The sequence below is a fragment of the Neolamprologus multifasciatus genome, chromosome 5 (assembly GCF_963576455.1).
Source record: "Neolamprologus multifasciatus chromosome 5, fNeoMul1.2, whole genome shotgun sequence".
NCBI lineage: Eukaryota > Metazoa > Chordata > Actinopteri > Cichliformes > Cichlidae > Neolamprologus > Neolamprologus multifasciatus.
In genome coordinates this window covers 2,863,929-2,888,477 of record NC_140443.1, presented here as the reverse complement: position 1 = coordinate 2,888,477, position 24,549 = coordinate 2,863,929, and the positions used below count along the sequence as shown (strand labels likewise).

Sequence of the window (24,549 nt, the reverse complement as noted above, 5' to 3'; positions counted from 1 at the left end):
TTTGATTAAATAAAAAAGTTTTTAAACTAGACAAGGTTCATTTTCTCCTCTGATAGTAATCATATTAAACATGTCAAGAAAGAAAGAGTATAAAGAAAAATAGTAAATGTGTGTCTAATTAAACTCTTCCTGTGAACCTTATATCATCCTTTAATATGTTTGGTGTTACAAACTTGAAGAAGCACAGAAAAGATCATCAGACATTAATTGAATCAGTTTTCAGCCTTCATTCATATTGAAAAGTTGAAATCTTCCCTGCTAGACCCAAGTACAGCGTTTAACACCGTTGGTCATAACATTTTATTACAGCTATTATTAAATGGAGAGTCCTCTTCACACACTGAGGTTAATTATGAAGCTCCACAGGCTTCTGTGCAAAGACCAGTTCTGTTTACATTGTACGTGCTTTAGAAGACATAGCATACATTTTCACTGCTATGCATATGATACCCACTTTTATTGGTTAAACTGCCCGGGATGTCTTAGACACATAATGAGCTTTAATTTTATGCTTCTAAGTTCAGATAAAACTGAGGTTATTGTAACGGGGCGTAAAAATCTTAGAAACACTGTGGCTAACAAGATCCTCTGGACGGCATTGCCTTGAGCTGTCTGTTGTAGTGATTTGGCACATTATAAGTAAAATTGAAACATACAATTCCATAGCACAACATTTATTTATATACAAAAATAAAAATGCTTTTTACAGAAAAGAATTGTAACTTCACAACTCACCACCGTTTACATGGGTACTTTTTTAAAAAAAAAAAATTAAATGCACTAAATGTAGAATACATTGTTTGGTAAAATGCAGGTTACACATTTTAAGAAAGAAAAAATCAGTCTTTCAGAGAAAAAATTAGCAGCCTCCTTTGTAACACTCTGCGACCAACCGTAGCTGTCTGATTTTCACCATGTCCAACCCTACCAGATTGGTGTATGCCTTGGCAATGGTGTCAAAGACTTTCCTTGCCGATTTCAGTTCGTACAAAAACACAGTAACAAGGTGCGTATTAGATACCCTCAGTCCCCAAAGCATAAATATAAAAAATGGGATCACCAAGAATATCCTAAAAATGGCATTGAGGGGGGTGTTACAGTGAAAAAAACAAACAAAAAGCAGCCAAATTTTCATCTGAAAATGTTTAATTTTAGTAAAAACAATGCTCTGTAGTTTGATACTGTCGTTACAGACAAAGCAGATGTTTATAGCCTTTGGACGCACATTTGAAATGCACTCATACTCCTTATCAGCTGGAAACATTAAAGCCGTAAAATGACTTTTTCGAACGGATAAAAACTATTGAACAACAGCAATGTTGAGCCTGTTCCAAAATTTGAATGTACATGAGTATAGTATAGGTATATTAGGGAAAGGGGAAGTGGTGAGGGGAAAAGGGGAAGTAGGGGTTTGAGGGGTGTGTGTGTGTGTGGGGGGGGGGGGGGGGGGCAAAAAAGTGCAGGTATATTACTACTGTTGGTCACTAGCATGCTTGCTTTACTGAATTGGATTAAAGTAACTTGTTGTGGTATGAGGCCACTTGTATGTGACCATTTGTGTGGTGGAGACAACACCAAAGTTGTTGTCTCCACCAAAAGTGGCAACAAATAACCACAACCAAGTGATGGTTGTGGTTATTTGTTGCCACTTTTGGTTTTGTGTTAATGTGAACACTGTGCTTCTGTTAGCTTTTACTTTTATTCCAGGTTTGTGGGTCAAGGACCTGAAGGCTCCAGAGGGGTTTTAATAAATTTAGGGGTCCTAGGGGAACCCTTTTAAGGGAGGTGTTACCTCCCTCTGCAGCCTCTTATCTGCTCAGTGTGTTCAGCTGGTGCTAATTGGCCACACCTAGTCAGGTGTGGATAAAAGCATACCTGAGGCAAGTTGTTTGTTTGTTTGTTTTTTACATTGCACTTGTATTGACCTATTCACTTTTTCTTGTGCTTCTGCTGATAATATTGTGTGTCTGTCATGTAAATTATGCCATGTAAATAATTTTTGTACAGTAAATATTTTTAAAGGCGCTGTTCAGCCAGTCGGCTTCTATGACTTTTCAGAATGAAAGTGTTTTCTGCTTGGAAATATGTCAGTTTGTTTTTCAAGTGTATTAGGCTACGTCCACATGTACACGGGTATTTTTGAAAACGGAGATTTTCCGTTTTCGTTTTAAAAAATAATCCCGTCCACACGTAAAGGCAGAAATGAAGGAAAATGCTGCTAGGAACATGCCAAAGCAGCAGGTGGCGCTATATTCCTAACCGTGTAGAAATGTTGGCCAATCAGAAGTCTAGAAGCCTCGGTGGGAAATAGTAAACAAAGCTGGGGCATAGAAGCAGAACTGAGTGGTATGTGTGGAGGGACAGTAACTGTGTGTGTATATGTAAGCATTTAAGCACTGCAGAGAGAACAAGTAACAGTAACAGTATTGTAGAAATTCATTTCACTGAAACAGTAATGTGGCGCACACTGTAACATCAAAAAAGGCGCACATCTTTGATGCTGCGTTTTCTCCGTTTTTCTCGTCCACACGTAAATGCAAAAACGGAGTTTTAGAAAATATGCACCCTGGCAGGAGTTTTTAAAAATCTCAGTTTTCAGTGACCAAAAACGCCGTTTACGTGTGGACGAAAGGTGCAAACGTTTTCAAAATACGTATGGACGTAGGCTGAACCTTGATTTCATTCTCAAATTTTATTCTATTTTTTGTTTTTGATCAGTGTTTGAAAGCAGTCATAACAGCATCATATTAACATGTAAAAGAATTCATAATGACAATTTTTGTCCTTTTAGTGAAAAATGAATTGGTGCTCAGTGCACAGTCGCTCATATATCATTGACATGCAGCCATTACATTTATTTTTGAAAATGATATTTTTTTCTAAACCACATTTCTTGTATATTTTCAAAAATAAAATATGGATCTTTTGCACCCTTTTCAATAAAAATTGTTTTGTAAAAAATTGCTCTGTGTTGTACATTTGTTTTGTACAGAAGTAATGTTTATTAGTGAAACCATATTATCTTCAAATTGCACTGTCCATCATTACATCTGTTTGCTCTCCAACATCTTCACCTTCAGCTTCTTGTGGATGTAGATGGAGCACTCAGCTGTGATGTAGAGCTTTGCTGTGTGAAGCAGCAAAAGTAAAAAAGACAACAAAAAAACAGCGCGTTGTACAGCAAAGTGAGGAAATACTTAGAGGAACATTTTAACTGCTGTTAATCTGCCATCATCACAGACAGAAACAGAAAAAGTGATGGATGTTAAATTTAATCTGCAGTCTCCCGTCACACTGAACGACCTTTATTACAAACTGCTGGGTAACAACAAAAATCACGTCAACATCAAATGTGGAACATCGCAGAAACAAAAGGACAGACAGGAAAAGGATCACAAGAATTTAATAGAAAGATTTAAAAAAGTAACAGTATTATTTTTTCATTTTAAAAATGACAAAATCAGGCTGATGTGGAGCTGGTTCTTTGGCATTATACTCCCAGCAATTTGATCAGCTCTAAAAACATCTTTACTGAAACAAATACTTGAATTTGGAGTTCATACTCAAGGAAAAGAAAGACATTTTTAAGTGGTATAAGGCCTCCAGACAGGCCAATAATTTATTTTATTTTGAAACTGATGTAACTTTGAGGCTAGTTTTGGTTTAGAGTAGCTGCCCATCTTTAATAAGTTCAGTTTAATTAGTAGTTTGTTTGTTGTTTTACCACAAAATAGTGTGAGTCAGTTTTGTGACCAACAGTTGAGATAACAGTAAACACTGGAGGAACTTTCACTGCTGGGGTGGCTGTGGCTCAGGAGGTAGAGCAGGTCATCTACTGATCAGAAGGTTGGTGGTTCCCCCCAGTCTGCATGCCAAATATATGAGCAAGATATGAACCCAAGTTGCATTCTGATGCATCAATTGGCATCCATCAGAGTGTAAATGGTAGTTAGTAGGCACTTAACAGCATAGAAGGCTTGTGTGTTGCGTTTAAGAGTAGAAAAGTCCCATATAAGAATCAGTTCATTTGCCTTTTAGTTTTTTGCTGTCTGAATCACTACAATCCATGACCTTACCATACACAGTTAAAGTGCGCCATCCTGTGGTACTTACTCCACAATAGATAAATAATTCACTTTCAACTCACTGCACAGACAGTTATTTGTTTTTTTTTTTTTAAAGCATTATAGCGTCAAACCTGGAGGCAGGCAAAATTACAATTTTTACGTTTTTACTGAACAGTTTTGAGTTTTAAAAAAATCTCGTTGATCAAAGTGTGCACTTCCTGGCCACTTTATTAGGTACACCTCCTCAACTACTTGTTAATGCAAATTTCAGCCAATTACATTTCATGGAACTCAATGCAGTCAAGCATGTGCATGGTCAAGACAACCTGCTGAATTTCACAGCTAGCATCGGAATAAGGAAGGAAGGAAACTTTCTCTGCTAGGAAGGCAACAAGAAGTAAAATAACCTATTGTTACAACCAAAGTGTGCAGAAGAGCATCTAAGAACTTGAAGAAGTTGGGCTACAGCAGCAGAAGAGCAGACTAAGTGCCGCTCTGTCAGCTAAGAACAGAAAACTGAGACTGCACACACACACTCACCAAAACTGGACAATAGAAAGCTGCAAAAAATGTTGCCTGGACTGATGAGTCTCAGTTTCTGCTGTCACATTTGAATATTCGGGTGAAAATCTGGTGTAAACAACATTAAAGCGTGGATACAGCCTGCATTGTATCACCAGGCTGCTGGTGACATAATTGAACATTTTCTACCTGAGTACTATTGATTGACTAAATAACAACAGTAAACAGTGGAGGTTGTACTGCGAAGCAGGTTCAGCTTAGTCAGGATATCTTTTCCTTATCTGGTTTCACTTATCAATCAGGCAAAGACGGCTGTCAGTTTGATAAATAAGCCCAGAGCTGATCAAAGTAAAGAGAAGTGTGTTAAGAAGTGTCACTGACAATCTCTGACCAATCACAGACACGGACAGGTCTACTGATAGCAGAGCGACTGATTTTACACAGCAAGTAAAACTATGACTTTAGAAAAATATGAAGAGATAACAAAAATAAACAAAATAAATAAATTTCCTAAATATGGGATAAATGAAGGTTTTTACGGAGCCCCGCAGGGGACATGGGAGAAAAAAAGATTAAGACGGACTTTTGCGAGATCTCGCAAAACTAACTCGCAAAACTTTTGCGAGATCTCGCAAACGTTTTAGCCGCATTCTTCGGACGCTGGCTCGAAGCCAACCGGGAGGTCGAGGCACGATGTGCCGGGAAAGCGGTGTTCCTCCCGGCTGTAGTAGGTCTCGACCTCCCGATAGCTTCAAGCTAATGGGAAGAATGCGGCTAAAACTTTTGCGAGATCTCGCAAAAGTTTTGCGAGATCCCGAGTTTGTTTTGCGAGATCCCGAGTTTGTTTTGCGAGATCCCGAGTTTGTTTTGCGAGATCTCGCAAAAGTCCGTCTTAATTTTTTTTTCTCCCATGTCCCCTGCGGGGCTCCGTAGGTTTTCCTGTTATTTATATTACAAGTTAAAAGCAGCAGAGTGTGAGCTTTGAGTGCTTTGGTCAGTAAAACTGGAAAAGAGTGTTGGTGATACAGTTTAGCCTGAAGACAGAATTTCAGCTAACAGGAGAAAAGCAGGTCTGAAAATATTCTTCTTTTTTTTTAAATTGATGCTCTTCAGGAAAGTCTTTGGACCCTCCTTCTAGGATTTCATAGTAAGGTGTTGTTTTTTATGATCTCTATAATCTCTGGATGTTATCCAGCCTGCCCCAGGTTAGGTCTTCAGTGCACTAGTGAAAAGGGAACCTGCTTCATAACACTGAAAGCCACAGATCCTTCTTCCTGGTACAGGTTTATGGTGTCGTTCACGCTGTAGCTTCTATGTCAGGAACATGGAAACAGCTCAGAGTCAACAGGAGAGAAACGAGTTCAGACCTCGAAGGCTTTAATCTGTAATCTGTGGTTTTTACAGCGAGAACTGGAGACGTGTGTTCACATGTTTCATGAAACTCTGAGGAAGGACCGGCGCTGAAACATGTCTGTTTTCTTCTTACTGACGTTTTATATTAAACGCTTTATACATGTAAGTGTGAGAGCTGAAGTTGTCACTCATGAGTTTGCATTTATGTCGTTATGCACTCATTAATTTATTTACCTGGATTGTTGAACATGTTTTTTTATGCAAAGCTTAACAGAACACACACACACACACACACACACACACACACACACACACACACACTCCTCCCACTCATGACTGAGGCTTGTTTCGTAAACTTCCTCGACCACAGTATCCGCTGCTGAGCGTCAGTAGCGTGATCGACGCAGCACAGAGGAACGTTTTTACTCCGCGTCATGTTTTCTTCTGTTTTTAAGACAAAAACTCTGCAGCTTTTATTTTTGTGCCTCTTTCTTCTGACTGTGACTGCAGTAACAACAGGACATGAAAACGGTAAGAACACTAATGCTGAGACATTCAAGACAGCAAAGCCACATATTCAATGTTATCATTTTCACAGGCTGTACATTTTTAAAAGTTTCTTTAAAGAAGCAAAAACATATTTATTATATATTCATTTATTACTATTTATTTCAGTGTAGATGTATCCAAAAATGGTGAACTGTCCCTTTAATGTTGGTGTTCCTTCGTTTTCCCCACTCATTTTTAGATGGTTCAAAACTGACAGTGATGAGGCAAACAACAGTAAAACAATATGTTAAGTGTTGAGTGTTTCCTCACTGCGGTCCGAGCTGTCCCGTCACAGTGGAGAGAAACACTGAAATATCTGCTAAACAACAATAGAGACGTAATTACTGCTTCAACCAAATTCAGTTATTAAATAACCACAATGTTGGTGTGAAAACTTAATAAAGACATTTCTTTCTACTAGATATCACTAAGAATTGGTCTTCTGGTATTAAACACAGAAGAAATCATTGGACAAATCGCAGGTTAATGATGATGTCACAGGTCATGCTCAGCACACTTCAGTTTAACAGCCTTCTACTCTGCAGAGGGAGGAGAGTGACAGCTTATCTTCCAGTGTTGCTGTTTGTTATCGTGATAAGAGAAGAAGCAGTTCGGGCATGTCGGCTCGTCACAAAAAGCTCAAACACAGCAGCTGGTCTCTGAGCGGACTCTTCATCCTTTTCTGTCTGTGAACCATGATCTCAGACTCAGATATGCTCATTTTTATTACCATCACTCAACACGTCCCAAACGACCTCAGTGTGAGCTGCAGGTTAATGCCTGATGATGTAATAAAGAACCACAGAGAGGTCACTAAACCAGAAACTACCTTTAAAATTCTGTCCATAAACTTGTGTTTGATATGAGAAACAAAGGGCAGTACTGGAGTCTACCTCTCACTGGGAACACGATGGAATAGGCTGGAATAACAGGACGATATCCTGTAACCCAGCGGTCCCCAACCCCCGGGCCTCGGACCGGTACCGGTTCGTGATTTGTTTGGTGCCGGGCCGCGAGAGTTGAGGCTCAGGTGTGAAATGTATAGTTTTCAAGGTTTTTATCGGTTTTCAGCGTTATTTTGTTATCGTTTTTATCGTTTACTCTGTTTTCCTGGGTCTTTTCACGTGTGTTATGAATAAATTTCTTTTTTTCGGTACCGGTACTAGTTTTATTTTGTTGTATTTATCTGCGACACCTTAAAGGCCGGTCCATGAAAATATTGTCGGGCATAAACCGGTCCGTGGCGCAAAAAAGGTTGGAGACCGCTGCTGTAACCCAAATACCTTTTAAATGGAGCCACCTTCCTCCAGTCTGCCGGTCCCTCCCCGACTTCCATGCACTGTTGCAGAGGCGTGTCAACCAAGACACCCCCACAGCATGCAGAGCCTGCATCTGAGGATGAATCTCATCCACCCCCAGAGTCCTGCAACCTGACTGACCTCACTCCTGAGTGATGGATGAGTGTGAATGCTGAAACATCACCCTCCTTGTGCTGTAGCTTCATGCTGTGTTCACAGGTGCAGCTCCGAAGCCGTTTGTTGGGATCCTGAACATCACGGAGTACAGGGTGCAGCTGAAGTGTGAGGTCAGAGGTGCAGCTCCGAAGCCTAAAGTAGAGTGGAGGGACAGCCATGGAAACATCCTTCATGCTGAGCAGCCACAGGTGTCACACAGAGACGGCCGATATGACATCACCCTCCTCACCACGGTGACCAGGACAAACACCAACCTCTTCCACTGCGTGGCCACACAGGAGGAGATCGGCCATGTGACTGAAGAAGAGATCCACGTTCCAGGTGAGACTCTGATTTGATAGCTAAAGGTTATAATTAGTGTGTTTACAAACTGTCTTTGTAACAGCATTCTTCTGTAACGTGTTTCAGATCAGCTGTTCGAGTCCTGCGATGGAGTCGGTGTGATCGTTTCTGTACTGGCTTCTGGATTCTCTGTCACTGTGTTTGCGTCTATGTTGCTGTTCTCAGCTTGTATTAAATGTTGTTGATAACAGACAGCAGATACTTTCATCTGCCTTTTTTATTCTCTGCTCTTCTGTTTCCTCTGGTTTTAAGGCTGATATGTCATTTATACCAACATTGTATTTATGAAAGATAAAGTTGGGTAAATGATGACTCAGTGGATAATGTTCATTAAAACGGTTTTAAAACATGCTAAACTGCTTTAAATTGTTTAAACATCATGGTTCACATTGAAACACATTCATGTTTTTATCCCCACTGCATTAAAAATTAGTCTCTGCTCATTGTTGTGTTGAATCCTGATATCAGAGCTCTATTTATAATGGCCAGATGCAGAGTGGTGGACTGATGGTGGCTAAAACTGGTTTTTGGTATATGAATATCACCTCTCTGATTGGGAGGGAGCCTAACAGATACAGGCTCGCCTCAAGGCTCAGGTTCAGGAACTCTCTGGAGTGAAAGGTGTGGGGGGGGGGGGTGGGGGAGGGCGTGCTTGTATCAGCCTGGTTCGGTGCATGTGAGCTGGGGTTTTCCTACAGGTTATACTGGAGGTCCTGAGTGTCACATATAATTGTACACATGAAAATCAGCTCCGAGTACTTCGCCTGCTTGGAGCTCCTGGTGGATGCTTGAAGGTGGTGCAGCTGGAGAGTCTAATTTTTACTACTTCTTGACTTCTTGTGGGTACTGGCAGTGAGAGCTGGGTGTTTTATTGCTGAGCGAACCGCAGCTTTTCCATAAAGAACGCCGTGTTTGAGCATAAGGCGTCGACACAGTCAGTCACGGTTGATGATCAGATTTTGTAATCAGAACAGTTTCTTCTTACTAAACACAGCATCCAGCACATGTGATATATGAAACTTTTAATAACTTGTTCAGCTTGTCAGTAATGGAAGCTGTGATGATGACGAGGGAACTGCTGCCAGGTCCAGTTTCATTAAACAGCCAAGGTACGGTTTTATCTTGGTTTAAATCCTACCTCTCAGAGAGGTCGTTCTCTGTTGCTATGGGGCAACACTCCTCGGCTTCTGCCCCTATTTACTGTGGTGTGCCTCAAGGGTCCCTGCTCGGTGTCTGCTCTTTTCTCTTTGTACATGTTGCCGTTGGGATTAATTTTTAGAAAATACAACATCTCCTTTCACTGTTATGCCGATGATATCCAGATTTATTCACCTTTGAAATCCGATGTGTCTGCTTCTTTGCAACCTCTGTTCAACTGTTTGCATGAAGTTAAAATTTGGTTATCACATAATTTTCTTACATTGAACGAGAATAAGACCGAAATCATAGTCTTTGGTAGTCACACTCCGCTAGACCAGTTAGCTGATGCCCTAGGCCCTCTCGCTAGCCATCTCTCGCCCACTGTAAGAAACCTCGGAGTGTTCCTGGATGGCTCTTTTAAACTTGAGAAACTGTGGTAAAAACAACAGCTTTTACCAGTTGCGTCAGATTTCCAAAGCAAAGCCGTTCCTTCCTTTAAAGGACCTTGAAAAGCTTATCCACACATTTATTACATCCAGATTGGACGACTGTAACTCCCTCTACTCGGGCCTCCAACACTCTTCTCTTTGCCGGCTTCAGTTAGTTCAGAATGCAGCTGCACGTCTTTTAACAGGTACGAGAATCCATGAACACATAACTCCAATTTTAGCCAAATTACATTGGCTCCCTGTTAAATGTCGCATAGATTTTAAAATTCTTTTGTTCACTTTTAATATTCTGAATAATTTAGCGCCCAGCTATCTTTCTGAACTACTCCACTCATACAATCCCAACAGAGCACTTAGATCGTCCAATCACAGGCTCCTAGCACAACCTAGGACTCGAATGAAGTCGAGAGGTGACCGGGCCTTTGCATCCATGGCACCCAGACTCTGGAATAACCTCCCTGTTCATATTCGTACTGCCGAGTCGATCCAGTCTTTTAAATCACATCTTAAAACTTATTTTTTTACTTTGGCTTTTGATTCTGTCTAGTTGGCTGGTCTAGCTTGTTGTATTGTTACCTATTGTTTGTTGTCCTCTTTTATTGTTTGTTTTAACTGTCTCATGCTTTTACTGACTGTGAAGCACTATGGTCAACACTGTTGTTTTAATATGTGCTATATAAATAAATTTTGATTTGATTTGATTTGAAGTTCAAGTAAAGTGCTAAAACACTGCCTTCATGTTACATTCGGTTGTAATCTCTCTGTAGATGCTGACAGTTACCTGCATCACTGCTCAGGCCTTTAAATCCAGCTGTGATATTTAAATGAGTCAAATGTTTAATATAGTCTTAAATGAGAGTGTTGGCCTGATACTCTGAGCTCATTAACAGCTGTTTACTCAGAAAGACGTGGTTCCTCACAGGACAGCCACCACAAACGTGATTATAAAAAATATTATGCATCACTGAAGATTAAATATTACATATTATTGTCTGCTAATAGTGAGGATCTAGATGATAAATATAGGAAATTTCTGAGAAATAAGCTTCCTACAAAAGGTATCAAGGTGAGTGCTTCAGTCATTCTGGAGTAATCAGTCCTACAGACTGAAAGAAGTCAGTTGAGGTGACATCTGACGAACCCCACACACACACCCACACACACACCCCTGCATGTTTTCTGGCTGAGGTTGGAGCCCCCGGGGCAGACGCAGTGTTGATTATATGTCTTAGCTGGCGTGGGAAAGTCTCTGTGTCCTTCCAGAAGAGTCTGTGGGATATTTTGTGATGACATCCAGCAGAGATGGAGGCTGTTTATAATGAAGTGTGATGATATACAATAAATAAAAACACAGTATTTACCCACAGGAGCTGTGTGAATCCTGAGTGTGTTTTCAACATGCTAACTATGCTAAATCTTTGATCACTGTTGTGTATGTTTCTCATCTTTAATAATCAAACCTAGAAGTGAAAGGTCAGCTTCTGAAATATAAGAACTGTGTTTAAAACTGTCTGTAATTCTAAAACGGTTCAGACTTAAACGGCTCAGCTGCTGTGTCAGCTCGTATAACTGTCAACATTACAAAAACTTGCAGGGATGACTCTTTGGGCCACGAGTCGCTGCTCGTTTGAACACTTTTGTCAGACAAACAGCAGCAAAGTGAGAAACAGCAGCAGGCCACACAGCTCCACAGCTGTGGATGATTCAGGACACAAAGCACCTGTGGATCTTTTCTCGCCTGCTGAGGTCCTAATTAAACACAGCGTTCAGTGTTTCGCACAGGTTTACGTGTTTTCTGTGGGGTGAGCGGTGTGCACTGCAACAAAAAGAAAATGAGCTTTCTGAACACTAAAACACGACCACACGACCCTGCTGTGAGAGTCTAATCCTGCTGACTCCACTTCAGGCTGCAGCTGGTCTGACTCAGTGTTCCTGGTCCTGGTTTAAGTGACCGTTCAGGTCTCAACATCCACAGAGCAGGTAAAGGCTGATGTTAGAGTCCAGCAATCCGTGAACCTTTTTGCTGCCTCGATGGCTGTTATGGTTGAAGAGATGATCCTCTCACTAACTGCGAGGTTTGATTTTCCAGCAGTGGAAGTCAATACTGACACTAATGAACTCACTGAAAATCCTCATAAGATGCAAGAGAGCAGGACGGGAATCTGTTTTTTTAAGGGTCTCATCGTCGCTTGTAGGGCTGCCACGATTAGTCGACTAGTCACGATTACGTCGACTATCAAAATCGTCGACGACTGATTTAATAGTCGACGCGTCGTTTGAAGCTTTGTGAGATCCCAAAAGACGCAGGAGTAAGTAGTAGGATTTAAGAGTGTAATAACGGACTGAAACAGAAGATGGCAGCACTGCATGTACAAGGATGCCAGCTGCCGTTAAACCCCGAAGAAGAAGAAGCTCTGTCCCAGAATTCATAGCGCGGCCCTGCTCAGTTTCCAACAATGGCGGCAGCTAGTTAGTTTTAATGTTACTCTTATTATTCTTTCTGGGTCACAAAATAAACGTTTAACATATTTTCAGGCGAGAATGTAGCTGTGTAAACCTCAAATATCTGCTCAGTTTATCAAGACACCACATATTTTCAAAAGCGCTCCGACGTTTTCGAAGACGTCTGTTAGCCACTAGCTCGATAGCTAGCCGGGGGCTAGGCTCACTAGAGCCGTGAGAACACCGGACTCCCGACAGATTGTTTTCAAACCCACCACCGTCTTTCGCTACTCAGGTTAAACATGATATATAAGTCACTTAGATAACTTAAAAATGTTATTGTTTGGCTTTTTTTTAGTATTTTATTTGTTCCTGAGTAAATCGGTTTGGCTGAGATTAAAGTTATAGTTTTTACACAGCTGAATAAACGTCAAGCAGACAGCTGATTATCAGAAGTGTGAGATGCTCGAGAATTTACTCCGGTGTCCTGTTATATTTTAGATAGCAAGGAGTTTATTAAACTTCACCGAAACAATCTGCAAATTTCATTAACATTTAATAAACTATCATCTTGTCTTTATTTTTAGTTAGCACATACCTTAAACACTTAAAGCTGTAAGCTAATGATAGTTATATAAGAGCAGATGCTGCTGGTGCAATAAGCTGTACGTTTTACGTCCAATGGATGATGATCTGATTAGTCAGTGACTAGTTGACTATCAAAATAATCGTTTGTGGCAGCCCTAGTCGCTTGACTAAAGATTTTCACACATTTTATAAAAAGCCAGAGATTTTAAACACCACATAACGACTATGACCCTAACTGCACAATGATGACACTGAAATAATGAAGATGCTGGTAATAATAATGAAATAGCTAACCCAGAGTCTGGACCTGAATTTAATCGTGAGTCTCGGGGAGATCATCGAGGACAAACCCCGGATACGAACAGGTCTGTAACATCAGGCGCTGGTGTACTGAAGACCTAAAATGCTTCCTGTGTGAGCTAACGGAGGTCACTAAATTTGACTGTGACCTCGTGCACTGTTTGGACCCCTCATGTGATCAGTGTTTGATTAAACACACTGATCATAAGAGGAGTGATGCTTGTGAGCTTTGGACAGACAGATGGTGAGCTTCTCATGACATAAGCTCAGTGATCGCTCAGTCAGGTGAGCAGTTGTTCACAGATTTACAGATTTAATTATTCAGATCTACAGCTTGGTGTGTAATCAGTCAGATTAAGTCCTCACGTGTAGTACTAACAGCAGGTGTGTTTCAGTCCTACCACGGACGCGTGAATCAGTGACGTCATCTGTGGAAGGTGTGCTGGTCGAGCAGGAAAGGAAGAAGATGTTCGTGGAAGTTCATCCAGTCAGTGCCAAGAACTCTGCTCATCGTAAACACGTGTAACAGTGCAACACAACATTTAGATCTGATCATGCCCAGAACTAACAGGTCAGCAGTTACTCAAACACAAACCGCACCTGCAATGCAATGCTACCGTGCTCACAGCATATCCATTCACTGTGGACCCCTCGCTGATCAGTGTGGGCTGTAACAGTGAGGGTGCAAAAGGTTGCGTTCACTGACCAAAAACAGCCACAAGGACCAAAGTTCATCACAAACACAGACCAGAAAATGAAGCTGCATCTGATTCCAGCTTCATTTTTTTCCTCTCCTTTTTCTGGGTTTTCCTAATCAGCGAACACTGACGTCCATCCTTTATCCTGAGTTTATCTGGGTTATAACAGCTCTGACTGTCTGTGCATGAATGAAGGGCACTGAACTCCTTTGGGTTCATCAAGCTGTTTCATTTTATCCGAAGTCCCAGGTTTTTAACCCCTAGAGGAGATCTCCCCATGGAGGGGTTCCTGAGCGTATGAGACCCACCCTGGAGGCTAATGAATCTAACTGTGGGTAAAATAAAAATCAAGGTGGAATAAAGCCATTAGTCATTAAAGAGCTTCATGAGGAGCAAGAGAAAAGAAGTTGAGCTTTCATCACTGTGAACCAGGATGACCAGATGTCCTTATTTATCAGGGACTGCACAGAATTTTGATGTTATTATTAGTAATTACTTTGTTGGCATCTGGTCCCCTGTTATGTTGTAAGATAAATATGATGACGCACACTCTTTACAGCAGCCAGGACTGGTTGGCAGCTCCATCACTGCTGTCTGTCCTGCTTCAACCACCAAACATCAGCGGATGTAGTTTGGACAGACAGTCATTCAGGCTGTTGTGTAGATAAACTGATCCTGCCCGCTGAGTCTGCCTCTCTGTGTGTGTCTGTGTTTGCGTTCATTGTAATTTATCTGCTTATGGCCGTGAGCCCACAGCTCCTGAAACAGGACCGCGCAAGCTTAAAGCTGCCACTCCCACTACGAACTTCTGGGAAATGTGGCGCAGCTGCTTCGTTTTATCAGTGAACTGCAGTTCTTTGGAAGTTTAACCTGTTCATCAGAAAAAGGATACAATCGTGTTACTGAGAGCTGCACACACACACACGCACACACACACACACGCACACACACACACACACACTGACAGTGAAGACTTGTTGGTTCCTGCTGCAGTCTGTGTCCGACCATCTCGGTGTGCGAGCCTTCCCAGGTCTCAGGTTTTGGTCTCCGGTTTGCAGGAACTGCTTCGACTTTATTTGGTGCTTTAACTGCAGAGATTTCACCTCCTAACCAGCTGCTGCCGTTCGGATCACAGGGAGGAACAGACTTTATTCAGCATCATGTTTTTAGCAGAGCTTTTATCTTTGTGCGTCTTTCCTCTGATGATGTTTGCGGTAACAGCAGGACATGAAAACGGTAAGAAATCATCAATAACTCTGATCATTTCTCACAGAGTCTCCCTGATACTGAGCTCTGACCTCCTTTATAATTTATACCAGCTGTACATGTCTTCAGTACCTTGAATCCAGACTATTGTCTCCCATTCATGTAATTAAAATGTGATGGCGTGCTCTTACAGCAGTTTGTGGATCCAGCTGCTCCAGATGTGAACTGACCAAGTGAAAAAACTCACCTACAGTCAAAGACACCGGACATAATTTTGCATCTATGAGCTCTCTTTATTGTTTTTGAGATTTGGTTTGTGTATAACGTTAGACGTTTGTTCTAACATTTGTTTTATGATGAAAGTTTTCTTTAAGGACTTGATTCTGTGATCGTTCCCAAAGATGTGACGGGATTATTTAAATTCATTTCATGTTCTTCTGTTAAGATCGGTGGGTTTAAACAAGTATAAGAAAAGAATTCAAACTTTAATCTGAAGTATATAATTTACCTAATAAAGTGACCAGTGAGTCACTTTATTAGGTACATTGTTCAGCTCTCACTCAATTCTCAAATCACATTAGCCTTTCTCACTGTTTTCACACACGTCACTGCACCTTAAGGCGAATGTTGTTGTGGTTTTATATAAATAAAATTGAATTGAATTGAATGAACTTCTCATCAGAAACAGATCCTGATCCATCACTTTCCTGAATACTTACCAGCATCACATCTGTGCTTCCAGTCAAATCACTTTAAACGTCTGTGTGACAGAGCGCAGCTGTCAGTGTTAGCGCTGAAACTGCCTCTCAGGACAAAACAACATAAACACGTTTATAATAATGTCAAACTATTAGGCATCATTAAGGTCATTCATTGTTTATACAGCATACTCCTCTGTAGCATGTCATTATGAATACAGATGATTTCTGACTATGATCATTACCACAGATGAATAATCATATCTGTAATTAGAGGTGACATACTAAGAAGGAGGAGTGATTTATAGATGAATTGGTGAATGATGAATTAAGCACTTTCTAATACCCTACTAATAACTTAATGATACTTAATGAGGCTTAAGTCTTGTGTCACAGGTGCCTGACATGGCACATGCACATGCTTTCGGTTCGGTACGCATATGTATCGAACAATACAAAATTTTTAATTTATTTTATCAACTTTTCTTCTGACGATGCTGTCTGTGTTGAGCGCTCAGTGGATCTGCGTTCGACTACTCCGCCTAGGCTGCACTGTCGAGCCCAGATCCACTGAGCGCAGCACAAGCTAGCAAGACAGAAGCTAAGCTCGTTGCAACATGGCAAATTGAACCTCCCCCCCCCCCCCCCCCCCCCCTCATTCAGATCTGGCGTTTGGAACTATTTTGGTTTTCATGTGAAGTATGACCCTGAAGGTAAGCGTGTCATGGACAAAAGTAAAACAGTATGTCGGATGTGCCACGCAATGCTCAATTACATTGGTGGGAATTACTGCGTTAGCCCAGTTAGCTTGTTAACGTGTTGACGCTGTCCAGCCCCACGCACTGGGCGATCCGCGGTAGCTCGTTAACGGAGATTTGCCATGTTGTGGCGTTAACGTCATTTCAGATTAACGCTGACAGCACTAGTGTGAACACAACGAATATGACTGCACATTTACTCTGACATCATCCTTGTGCAAAGACAAGTGGAAGCAGACAAAAACAACAAGCACGCATGCTACAAACTTTACATGAGTCATTTAGACAGCCGTTAGCACATGATTCTCCTTATGGGGACCTGATATGTTTAATATGCTGCTGAGAATATAGCCCAGAAGAAGCGTATAGTAGAGCTTTTATTTTGGAAAGAGACATTTCTCTGTAATAAACTCTCTTTTCCAAAGATGAATGATTTCTCGATCAGATAGATTTATTTATTTTTATCCCTTTGTTGTTTCAGCAACATTAAATTTAAAAACTGTACTTTTGAGTTAAAATATATATTTATAATTTTAATAAATGAGAAATTAAAAAAGCATGAACATTTTTTTTGTATCGAATAAATATCGCACCGTGACACCAAAGTATCGAACCAAACCGAACCGTGAATTTTGTGTATCGTTGCACCCTTAATATATATATTCACCTACCACTTTATTAGGTACACCTGGCATGTGTTGGGTAGCACCTATTTTTGCTTTCAGAGTTTGATTCATTCTTTGTGTCACAGATTCAGAACAAACTGCTCATTGGTTTCCAGTTTAGAAATGAAGAAATGTTTATAGTTTAACTGCATACAACATCTGTGTATTAATATAAAATAGAAAACATTTTCTTAAATGAAAAATATATAAATAAGGTCAAAGTCAAATAAAATAATGTATCTTCAATCTGAACTAAGGCATAAAAAATGTAGCTTGACTCTTCTTAGAAAGCTTGCTGACATTAAGTGGAGTCAAGTACTATTAATTTATAATAATATTTCAGTATCCACTTTAACAACCCTCAGCTCAGTGTCTCAGAGTCGTCTGTCTACATTTTTCCTGGCTTTTAAAACCAAACTTTTATTTTATATTTTCAAATATTCACGCAGTTTGATCAATAAAATATTTTAACTAATTTCACTTTTAATCTAAAAAATGGTATGAAAGACAAATATAGTCTAGTACACCTCAGGCCCCCCTTTAGACTCAACCCTGTTCACCTCCATGTAAAACAGGACGGCTGCCGTCAGCGAGCTGCATCATTTAAACGTCTCAAAGACTGAGGTAACAGTTCATCTGCAGAAGTGTGTAAAACAAACAGCGGAGGATGGAGCAGCTACAACGTTTGCTTTTCTGCATGTTAGAGTTTGATGATCAGGAGCTTTGATGAAGGACTTTAAAGGTTTTAATGTTGATCACAGAACAGATTTGTATCTTTAAATCTGAGCTCTTCGTCTCGGTCTTCACTGTGTGTAAATTCCACGTTAAACTATCGCAGCCTCATCATCACTGCTACTGCTCTTATCAGTGTTTCTGTTTATAAGTGGAGGCTGTTTGGGTTTGATGTTGTCAGACCTTTTGCTGACATGCTGCTCAAAAATATGTTTGCAGGTCTGTTTTTTAGTCACAAATACAGGTTAAACACTCGCTACAGATCTGAGCAATAAACACAGCATCGAAAGAATTCATGTTGACAATTTTTTAATGAATTTACAGTTTTTCTTGATTGACTTGCTGCATGACAGCAAAGTCCAAATTTTCCAAACACTTAAGACACAGGCATAAACTCATCATCAAAGTGACACATTTGGTTTGCAAAAGATGGTTTTGACTGAAAAAACAAACGTTTGTGATGAGCTGTGAGAATCAGACGAGTGGATCAACACACTAGCAGATGTGTTCAGCAGTGAAGCCTGTGCAGGAACAATATGAGTGTGTGTGATGTGGTGGAGGAATGAGCCGTTTGTTTTAATACTTATCTCTGAATTATCTGCATTTGTTCTGTGTTTAAACATAATGAGTTAAATATGTTTCATTCTTCAGGGCGAGGAACCGTCGTGGTTGTATCTGAAGGAAACTACATCATCTTGCCGTGCTCGCTCAGCTCCCAGGAGAGCCTCGTACGAACGCGCTTTCACTGGAAGAAAGACGATGAGCGGGAGGTGTTTGTGTACGACGCTGGACTTCATTACAACAACGGCCTGCGAGGTCAAGACGAGCACTTCAGAGGACGCGTGTCGCACTTTTCAGACCAGCTGAAGTTTGGTAACGCCTCCATCATCATCAGAAACACCAAGGTGGCCGACAGTGGAGACTACACCTGTGATTTTCCATTTCATCAACCAGACAGAGAAACGTTTAACGTGACCCTCGTTGTTGGTGAGTCTTTCATTTCTGCAATCATCCTAAGACGTTATTCCAACCTGAAACAGTATGGAGTGTCCACGTTCTCCTGCTGTGTCCACAGGTGCAGCTCCGAAGCCGTTTGTTGGGATCCTGAACATCAGCGAGGTCGGGGTGCAGCTGAGGTGTGAGGTCAGAGGTGCTTCTCCAAAGCTGAGAGTAGAGTGGAGGGACAGCGATGGGAACATCCTTCCTGCTAAGGAGCCACAGCTGTCACACACAGAAGAGCGCTATGACATCACCCTCCTCACCACGGTGACCAGGACAAACACCAACCACTTCCACTGTGTAGCCACGCAGGAGGAGCTCAGCCACCGAGCTGCTGACGAGATCTTTGTTCCAGGTTTGATTCCCAATCGTCATGTTTCAGTCTGTGATGCTGATGTTTGTGTGATTTAAACAATGCTGTGAAAAGTATTTATCTTCCTTCCTGATTTCATTGTTTTTTGCATATTTGTCACATTTACATGTTTCAGATCATCAAACAAATATAAATAACAAAGTAACACAAAAGGCAGTTTTTAGATTGTTTATCCAAACACAGACACACACTGTGATTAAGCAAATCTTTTGGAAAGCTGAGTTTAATTTTCCTATTTTGAGCATTAATGCTGCCAGAGCTGAAAACCAGAAATGAATTAAAAAAAAATCTCCTAAACAGACAAAAAACGTTTCTGACAAAGTGAATTAGACCAAAATCTGACAAAGCAGTGAATCATGAAAGAGAAGCTGAGACAAGTCAGTGACATCTATCGGTGATGTTTGGATACAAACCCATGTTTAAGGCTTTATGGCTCACAGAGAGTTATTATCTACAAACGGACAGGAGTTGGAAAAGTGGTGAACCAGGAGTAGCCGACCTTCCAAAGTTACTCTGAGAGCACATCGGTGGCTCATCCAGGAGGTCAGTAAAGAACCCAGAACAACAGGCTGCACTTGTGTCAGTTTAGGAGAACAGACCAGAAAATCCTCCACACTGATGTGACGCACTCTTCATCAGTTATCACAGACGCCTGAGCGCTGCAGAGGGAAAGCACCTGTTAGGTTTGGAGGAAACTCCTTTTTCACACAGGTTAAAGGTCAGGGTAGGACGTTTTTGTTCCTTTAATAAATAAAAACATCACTTAAAAAATCTTATTTTCTGTTTACTTGGCTTATAAAATAAAACATCAGGAAGGAAAAAGAACGTTTTCACAGGCGTGTTTGTATTTTTTCATTGACCACAGACGCTGATCTTATTTCTGTGGGTTCAAACTAAACCTGACCTTTAGTGTAACAGCTGGATTGTGTCGTGTGTTTCAGACCAGCTGTTTGAGTCGTGTGGTGGAGACACCGTGCTCATTTCATTTGTTTCTGGGATTCTTTCTGCGCTCGTCGTTTTGTCTCTCTGTGTGTGTTTCATCTACACTACAGCGTAACTCGCCTTTAAAGGTAAGTTTGAACATGTTCACACCTGTGGACCTCGTCAACAATGATGCAGCAACAAATAATAGAGACATGAATGAATAAATAACCAGAGAAAGAAAAGCTGACCTCAAGCTGTGAAACAAAAGTCACATTGAGTTTGTTTATTTTGTTTTTTAATGTCCAAAAAGTATCAGATGAGGGAACGGCGAGGGAACGGTGAGGAAACAGAGAGGGAACAGTGAGGGAACGGTGAGGAAACAGAGAGGGAACAGTGAGGGAACGGTGAGGAAACAGGGGGAACGGTGAGGAAACAGAGAGGGAACGGTGAGGAAACAGAGAGGGAACGGTGAGGGAACGGTGAGGAAACAGAGAGGGAACAGTGAGGGAACGGTGAGGAAACAGAGAGGGAACAGTGAGGGAACGGTGAGGAAACAGGGGGAACGGTGAGGAAACAGAGAGGGAACGGTGAGGAAATGGAGAGGGAACGGTGAGGAAACAGAGGGAACAGTGAGGGAACGGTGAGGAAACGGAGAGGGAACAGTGAGGGAACGGTGAGGAAACAGAGAGGGAACAGTGAGGGAACGGTGAGGAAACAGGGGGAACGGTGAGGAAACAGAGAGGGAACGGTGAGGAAACGGTGAGGAAACAGAGAGGGAACAGTGAGGGAACGGTGAGGAAACAGAGGGAACAGTGAGGGAACGGTGATGAAACGGAGAGGGAACAGTGAGGGAACGGTGAGGAAACAGAGAGGGAACAGTGAGGGAACGGTGAGGAAACGGAGAGGGAACAGTGAGGAAACAGAGGGAACAGTGAGGGAACGGTGATGAAACAGAGAGGGAACAGTGAGGGAACGGTGAGGAAACGGAGAGGGAACAGTGAGGGAACGGTGAGGAAACAGAGAGGGAACAGTGAGGGAACGGTGAGGAAACAGGGGGAACGGTGAGGAAACAGAGAGGGAACGGTGAGGAAACGGTGAGGAAACAGAGAGGGAACAGTGAGGGAACGGTGAGGAAACAGAGGGAACAGTGAGGGAACGGTGATGAAACGGAGAGGGAACAGTGAGGGAACGGTGAGGAAACAGAGAGGGAACAGTGAGGGAACGGTGAGGAAACGGAGAGGGAACAGTGAGGAAACAGAGGGAACAGTGAGGGAACGGTGAGGAAACAGAGAGGGAACAGTGAGGGAACGGTGAGGAAACAGGGGGAACGGCGAGGGAACGGCGAGGGAACGGTGAGGAAACAGTGAGGGAACAGAGAGGAAACAGAGAGGGAACAGTGAAGGAACGGTGAGGAAACAGAGAGGGAACAGTGAGGGAACGGCGAGGAAACAGAGAGGGAACAGTGAGGAAACAGAGAGGGAACAGTGAGGAAACAGTGAGGGAACAGTGTGCAGAGTTCCTGTTTGAAGTACAGATGTATTCATGATAACGTTTTTATTCTGACCAACAGAATTTATTGTGTTTTGTTGTTTTAACGTAATAAAAATTCTCATCTTTACAGGACCAACATTCTTCATGTGTATGTGTGATTTTAAAAGCAGACTTCATGTAATAAGTACTTTTATTTCCTTTTTGCAGCTTCTCAGTGAAACCAGAGACTGTTTCTGTGAAGCTGATTTACAGCAGACTCCAGGCTCCAGAACAAAGTTACTGAGGAAAACAGATTCATACCTCAGTGAACTGAAATCCTACGTTTTCTTTGTCTTTATGTTGATCCGGCTTATTACAGGGAAGGAAATACTCTTGCTTTAATTCATGCCATCTTTTTTAATTGCATTGAGAAGCAGTGTTTTCTATGATGATCATGAAATGTGAAAACAGACACTGCATTTGACATGTTGTTATCAGGAACTGTGAAGCACGCAGAAGTGCAGCTGGTTTTAATTCTGTTCGGTCCTGTTACAGGACGTCTCTGAATGTTTTTAGTGTTTGTGCTCCCAGAACTATTGCTCTCATTATTATTATTAGTGTATGTTTCATGTCTGCAGACAGACAGTCTCGGTCATTAGTCACACAGGAGATTGTTTCACAGGTCGTCCCATCTCAAATCAACGAAACAAACAAACAAACAATTTGAAGACATGAACATTGTGCTGTTTAAAGACATGTCTGGGTCTATGTTGAATTGCCTTTTTAAAATTCTGTCACTATAAAAACTGCTCAAGATCCTTTAAATTTAATATCTGATGCAACGACAAGAGCTCCACTCCTAAAGATCCATATTCACAGAGCCATGTTTACAAATGTGCACATATACAGTAACTAACTGAGGCTGTGTAAAGTGCAAAATGTACCTCTGCTGTGTAATGTACAACCTTCTTTTCAAAACACGTGTTAGAGGCTTCCTCCTCATCATCATTGCCCCTCCCACCTCCCATCCTCTGCCCAGTGTTTTCCTGATGAAGGCCACGAGCAGAAACATGTTGATTGAGTAATTCAGTCGTTCTTGTTCCCACGATGCTGCTCGAGCTTCACCTTCTTTAGGCTATCGCTCTTCTTCATGCACCTTGAGTAATAAGTGAAGTTGTGCCAGAGATCTTTGTGTTTCCACGGATGTCGTCCTGATCACATCAGCTCCAGTTTTATCTCTTTACAGTGAAACAGACGCTCAGAGCTCCACATGCAAGCTTGATGTGGTCCAAGGATGACGTCCCTGTTTTTTACTGTTATTTAGTCTGTGCTGATACTTTTGCTTCCACTCTGTGGAGGCTTGACGCTCATGACTTTTAAACATTAGTTTTCTCCTTTTTGTTGGTGAAATGAATGAATTAACTTTCTTGTGGGACAACTCGTCCCTTCATGCTCATGAAAAAACATGAAACATTGTCTCAACTTAAAAATAAAACCTTTTCTAAACTTTGTATTTTCTTTTTTACAGTTAGTTTTCATTCTTGTTGTTTCTGTTAGAACAAAGAGCTGTGTCAGCTTTTTTAGCGTCTGTTCTTAAATGCTGAATATTATTCCATCTTTCATCCTGCAGTCAGCTGTAAAACATCTAAACTCTACATCACAGGCTGACTAAATGTTGCTTTGTTTGCTTTATTTAGAGTTTGATTTGCTTTTCTGGGTTTCATTCTCAGTATATTGGCGCCCTCTAGTGTCCAAAACTCCAGCATGCAGCAAACAGCAATGAGCTAATGAATTAAGCTGGAATTAATTATAATTAATGCAACCTTTACTGGTCCATTAGAAAGACTTGAAGTCTCCTTCTCTCTGTGAGTTGTGCTGGCCTGTGTCCTGCAGTCCTCCTTGCGGGCTGTCCTGACCCTTCACCTGGCTCTCTGGTTTGGGGTGGGTGGTCTGGGGCTCGGGTATCCTGCGCCTTTGGGGGTGGGCCCTGGCACCTGGGTGGTGCTGGCTGGTGCCCTACCTTGCCTTCGGGTCTGTTCGCTGTCCCTTGGCGTCTGCGGTGCTCGAGGCCCTTCTCTCTGGGTGCCCTTACTACGTCTGTGGGGCGGGGATGTGGTTGTTGGCTTATACGTGATCTCCGTGGTGACTTTAGACACTGGTGCAGACTTTCATTGTTTCTCAGAAAAAACAGAGACATCTGGTCTTCTTGGCTTTGTGGTCTTTGGTCACGACCAATCTGGGGCTTCTGGGCTTTATGGTGTTTGTGTTCCAGTGATTTGGGCGAGTTTGATCGGGGTGGAGTTGTTCATGCAGCACAAGTTGTTACACTAGCGTACTGTATAAAGAGGTGAGAGAAAAAAATGGAAAGGTGGCAAATGATGCTTTAAAATAACATTGATTGTCAGACACCCCAACCTATTACTGTCATGTGAGCCGAGCGCTGCTCACTCTTAAATCCCCCCCCCCCCCCAAAAAAGAATAAAGTACTATAAATGAATTATGAATAATTTTTCCTCTCAGTGTGTTGACTTGTTGTTTTCACATTTTATTTTATCCTACCTTATTTCCTTCATCTTTGCTCAGGCTTCCAATATTAAAAAAACAACAACAAGCAAACAACTCAAAATCAAAAGGTAAAAATAATGACAACAGCCAAATCAAGCGTCTTAATTACGTTCCTGGTTACATAAAGGTTACTTTGAGTCATTGCTCCATCTTGTGGTAAATATTGGTATTACATGAACGTGCAGGGAGGCCCTGGTTTCGCTCCAGTTGTCTCTTCACTTTCTGTTTATATCT

General features: G+C 41.6%; 2 protein-coding genes across 3 annotated transcripts; both read left to right on the top strand.

Moving 5' to 3' along the window:
* Nucleotides 1-6,110: 6,110 nt before the first annotated feature.
* On the top strand, nucleotides 6,111-10,592 carry LOC146517788 (uncharacterized). Of its 2 annotated transcripts, none has more exons than XM_085160452.1 (3): nucleotides 6,111-6,473; nucleotides 8,009-8,287; nucleotides 8,375-10,592. In XM_085160452.1, the coding sequence occupies exons 1-3, from the start codon at nucleotides 6,377-6,379 to the stop codon at nucleotides 8,491-8,493; spliced, it is 495 nt and encodes a 164-aa protein (XP_085016578.1). In that variant the 5' UTR covers nucleotides 6,111-6,376; the 3' UTR covers nucleotides 8,494-10,592. The 2 variants fall into 2 exon arrangements, with proteins under 2 accessions (XP_085016578.1, XP_085016579.1); XM_085160453.1 differs by having other exon boundaries at nucleotides 7,990-8,287.
* A 2,274-nt stretch (nucleotides 10,593-12,866) lies between these two features.
* LOC146517787 (butyrophilin-like protein 1) lies at nucleotides 12,867-24,199 on the top strand. The gene is made up of 5 exons (XM_085160440.1): nucleotides 12,867-15,161; nucleotides 18,636-18,971; nucleotides 19,060-19,338; nucleotides 20,298-20,426; nucleotides 21,979-24,199. The coding sequence occupies exons 1-4, from the start codon at nucleotides 15,086-15,088 to the stop codon at nucleotides 20,411-20,413; spliced, it is 807 nt and encodes a 268-aa protein (XP_085016566.1). The 5' UTR covers nucleotides 12,867-15,085; the 3' UTR covers nucleotides 20,414-20,426; nucleotides 21,979-24,199.
* Nucleotides 24,200-24,549: the final 350 nt, after the last annotated feature.